A 5,093-nucleotide genomic window follows, 5' to 3' on the forward strand; every position below is an offset into this window, starting at 1 on the left:
TATGCTGATGACATGATAGTATACTTAGAAAACCAAAAAAAAAAATAAAAAATACTTTTGTTAGTACGTATCATAGATTTGTTAATATTGTCCTAATACAGCCAGAGTCACTTTAACTTCTGCCTGGATGAAGCTTATCTAACACATATATTTTCTACATTAAGTCAATTAACAGCCTTCTTGCCCTATGAAACCTTGAAGTAGACATCACTTTAACACTGTGTTTGGAAGCATTTAAAACAGGAAAACTATAAAAAAAGTACAAAGTGCTCAAAATTGGACAGTAAATTGTGAAAGGACATTTGGTTACAGTGTAAGTAAAAGCTGAAACAAGATAACAGGGTATTGCTTTGTGAACCTCACCTGAAAATGTGTTTGTTAGGGGACTCAGAGTTTTCTCTTTAGATATAATTTTGGTGAGGATGTTAAATGAGGGAGTGAAGTGAGTCAGATTAAATTTTTATCCTTTTGGACAGAGACTAAAAAACAGAAAATGGTTACAGAGAAATACAGTCACTCCTCATTGTTTGCAGGGAACTCTGGTGGCTTAATGGTAAGGAGTTAAACTGCCGGTATGTAGTCTAAATCCACCAGCTTCTCTGTGGGAGAAAAACGGACCATCTCCTCTCATGAATTTAACTACCTCTGAAAACTTATGAAAGTGTTAGCTATGGTTGGATTCTGACTTGATGGTACACAACAACATTATTTGCAAATCTTGTAGGTATGAATTTACCTATTTAAAATTTATTTGTGATTTCCCAAATAAGTGCCCGTGGCACGATTTCAGTCTATTGCAAATATGCAAAGAAGAAAGAAAAATAAGTTTTCACTTTTAAAAAATATTTATTGTCCTTTGTTCTTTAACAAGTGGCCAAGTTTTTATTAATAATAACAATACATTGACAGAGAACTGTCAGAAATACAAGCTGGGTTTATTGCCAATGTCAGGTATATCTTGGCAGAAAGCAGAATGTACCAGAAGAACGTCTATCTGTGTTTCATTGATAATGCAAAGGCACTTGTTTGTGTGAATCACAACAAATTGTGGCTAACCTTAAGGAAAATGAGAATCCCAGAATACTTGATTGTGCTTATGCAAAACCTATACTTGGACCAAGAAGCAGTCCTCAGAACAGAGCAAGGAAACACTGCATGGTTCAAAATCAGGAAAGGAGTGTGTCAGGAATGCATCCTGTCCCCATACCTTTTCAATCTGTATGCAGAACGGATCATTTGGGAAGCAGGGCTTTATGAGGAGGAGTGTGGCATCCAGATTGGAGGAAGACTTATCAACAACCTGTGATAGACAGATGACACAACTTGCTTGCTGAGACGGAAGGATGCCTGAAGCACTTGCTACAAAAGGTCAAGGACTATAGTCTTCAATATGGATTGAAGCTCAACATCAAGAAGACAAAGATTTTTACCACTGGACCAATTGGCAGCACCATATTATATGGAGAAGAGATTGAGGTTGTTCTCAATTATAGCTTGCTCGGATCACAATCAACACTTTTCACACCAGCAATCAGGAAATCAAAAGACAAATTTTATAGGGAAAATCTGCTGTCATGGACCGCTCCAGAGTGTTGAAGAGCATTGATGTCAGTCTAGAGACAAAGGTACATCTAAGCCAGGCCGTCGTCTTCTTAATTACTTGCTATGCTTCAGAGAGCTGGAAAATGACAAAGTATGACAGAAGAAGAATAGGTGCCTTTGAGTTATGCTGGAGAAGAATCTCAAACATACCATGGACTGCCAAGAAAACAAATCAGTCTGTCTTGGAGAGGGTGAAACCACGTCTCCTCTTTGAGGCTAGGATTTTGAAGCTCTGGCTCACATATTTCGGGCACATGACCGAGAGAGACTGGTCCTTGGATAAGGACATCATGCTTGGAAGGGAGATGGAACAGCTAAAGGAGAGGAAGTCCTTGGATGAGACGGATTGATACAGTATCTGGGGCAATGGGTGTTGGTGTGTTGGAATTAGTGAGACTGGCTCAGGACAGGGAAGAGTTCAGAAGTGCTGTACATAGATAGTTGCAGGCAACTCAATGGCACATAAGAACAACATACTATATTGGTTTTTTATTTAAGCCTTTTGTTTAGAATCAACAAGACCTCGGGGAGGGCCTTTGTATTTAAAGTTAATTGTTGTTATATTTTGGAGGAACATTCCTTTAAGTGGTACAGCACTTTTCTATCAGTTTGCTGTACTGAGGTAACCTGTGATTGCTGTGATGCTGAACCTTGTGTCATTGGGATGTCTAATGCCGTAACGGTTACCCATGGTGGACAGTGTTTGGTGGAACTCCCAGTTTAAGACAGATTTGGAAGCAGGAGTGACATCCGTTTCCTAAACAACATGCTTCTGGAAACTCTAAGAACTTAAATAAATGTCAGTAATTATAGAAAGGCTTCAAGTCTTTTGTTTATAGGGTCGCTGTGAGTCGTGCTTGACTTGCTGGCAATCAACAACAAGAACACGACTATTGGTTTTCTGTGTGTAAACTCCAGTAATTTAAACTACATGATTTTGTGTATTCTAGAATGTTGAATATGAAAGAATTGTTATTTATAATGTGAAAAAAATTTATTTAGCATTATTAAATTTGAGGTAAATAACTATATGTATAATTTAGCAAATAGAAGAAGTAGAGCATAATTTAGCAAACCCAGTATGTGTGTAGTTTAAAAAAAAGAAACATGGAAATTCATTGTTAATGGTAACAATAAAAGGAATGAATGATTCTAATTGAGTTCATTAGAAGCACTATAGAAACAAAAGTCACCTTGAATGTGGGGTGCTATTGATTATGCACATTATGTTAGTTGGTGTTTTCAAATCCCTCATGGTGATCCTACCCATTGTATTTGCTTTTGAAACCTATATTTTAAACTCTTTTCCTCTGCCACAGTAAATGTACACTCTCTAATAATTTCTTTCCTGTTTTTTAAATGCAGGTCAGACTGTTCTTCTCTCTCAGCCTATGGTACAGCTTCAGGCACCTGGAGTTCTGCCTTCTCCTCAGCCAGTCCTGGCTGTTGCTGGGGGAGCCACACAGCTACCTAATCACGTGGTGAATGTGGTCCCAGCAGCTCCTGTCTCAAACACCCCAGTGAATGGAAAACTTCCAGTGACTAAACCTGTCCTTCAGAGTACTATGAGAAGTGTGGGTTCTGATGTAAGTTTTGAGACTTAGTAATTTAAAAAAATACTTCCTCCCCCCTTTTCTTGGCCTCTTTTTTTTTTAAAGTATGTCACTGATGTGCCAGATGTGATAATGGTTACCCATGGTGAACAGTGTTTGGTGGAGCTTCCCGATTAAAACAAGCTTGGAAGCAGTAGTGGCATCCACTTCTGAAATGGCTTGCCTCCGGAGACTCTATGACAGTGCTCAAGCCTCTCATTCATAGGGTGGCTATGAGTTGTCTACGACTTGACAACACCTAACGACAACAACATGTCACATTAATAAAAGAGTGTGTTGAAATGGTATATCTAGTTTTGATGGAAAATTAGGAAATTATAATTTGAAATGAAAAGGCTTTAAAATTTCAGAAGCGGTTTGACAAAAAATGAGGTATGCATACATGTAGCCCTCTACTTCATTTCTCCTTTAGAACCCCCTTATTATCCCCTCAAGTCTTCTCCCCCAGTTGCCCACTAGTATTTTACAGATTTTTTTTCATGTTTTCTGATTGAAATATTTTTATCAGCTTCCCAGCTAAGAATCTATAAACTGCTTTTTAGACTGGGTTTATATTTAGCATTTCTCTGACTGAAAGATTTTCACCACTGTGTAATGATGACCTGCTACTCTTAGGAATTCTGTCTTCTAATAATTACTTGATTTTTCCCCACCTCTGTAAGCCTTCAAGTATTCTGCCATGTTGTATGAATTTCTTTTAATTTGTAAATCAGAGAGAATTTCCCGAGTTCTGTCATTCTATAAAACCACTTATGTATTTGTCAGTAAATTTTTACTGTCTTTTAAAGTGATTCAGAAACTTTATGATATGAATTAAACGTAACTGAACACTACAGTCCAAAGTTAAAGGCAAATAAACATTTAGTGCACTAAAATTTTGACTGAGATAGCAAAGCCTGCATGTTTTCTTTAAAGTAAAAGTTGATACCGTGTTTGCTAATGTGTTAACTCCATTTTTAGGTGTTGTAAAGTATTGTTTAGATCTTGTGAGTTTTGAAGAGTTACTTAACAGTCTGATATGTCTAATATATTAATCTGAACACCAGTGGCCCATTTAGTTGTAAAAATGTTCTGTTGTTTTAGACATACAACTAAGAAACTAAGAAATCTTAAGCAGAAATGTGTAAGACACCCATAAAAAAGAAATCTTATCCCAAAAAAGGAGAGTGTCCATGTTTTAGAATAATAAGCTGATAATTTTTTCAGATATTGCAAACAATGTCTGCCGAGACATAGAGATGGAAGAGGAATGTATTACGAGAATTTGAGATCATGGATAAACTTGACTATTGTATGAGTTTATTTTGAGGAGCTAAAAAGGCAAGTACAAGTAGTTATAATATGTTGATATAGGCCTTCTAGTTGATCTGACTCATAGCAACCCTACAGAACAGAGTAGGATGGACCTGTGGAGTTTCTTAGGCTTTAGTCTGAAAGGGAACCTACCACCTGCTCTTTTCTCCCATGGAATGGCTGGGGGCTGCAAACTACTGCCTGTTTGATCAGCAGCCAAGTGCTGAACTGTTCCACTAGCAATGTTCCTTGTTTATGACATAATAAATAGTAATACATGGTATGTTTCCAATTGTGGATGAAATGAGTATGATAATATGATTTGCTTTAAAATACTCAGATGGATGGAGGGTAAGGAGTGAACCCAGGATAGATGAAACAAATTTGGCAAAATGTTGCTAACCATTTAATTTGGATGTTGTTGTTGTTATGTGCCGTCGAGTCGTTTCCGACTCATAGCGACCCTATGCACAACAGCCCTAAACCCTGCTCTGTCCTGCGCCAAACGCACCGCCTCTGACACACCCATCCCGATTACCCCGGTGACCGAATCAATCCATCTCATAGAGGGTCTTCCCCTCCTGC

At 37.8% G+C, this 5,093-nt stretch overlaps 1 protein-coding gene across 1 annotated transcript in view; it reads left to right on the forward strand.

The window, feature by feature from the left end:
* Nucleotides 1–5,093, forward strand: part of ATF6 (activating transcription factor 6) — a 353,926-nt gene that overhangs the window by 56,527 nt on the left and 292,306 nt on the right. The window contains exon 7 of the mRNA XM_006887436.1: nt 2,968–3,188. Coding sequence (XP_006887498.1) covers nt 2,968–3,188 — 221 coding nt within the window. The remainder of the gene's footprint in view (nt 1–2,967; nt 3,189–5,093) is intronic.

The sequence above is a fragment of the Elephantulus edwardii genome, unplaced genomic scaffold (assembly GCF_000299155.1).
Source record: "Elephantulus edwardii isolate Elephantulus edwardi_28Jun2011 unplaced genomic scaffold, EleEdw1.0 scaffold00057, whole genome shotgun sequence".
NCBI lineage: Eukaryota > Metazoa > Chordata > Mammalia > Macroscelidea > Macroscelididae > Elephantulus > Elephantulus edwardii.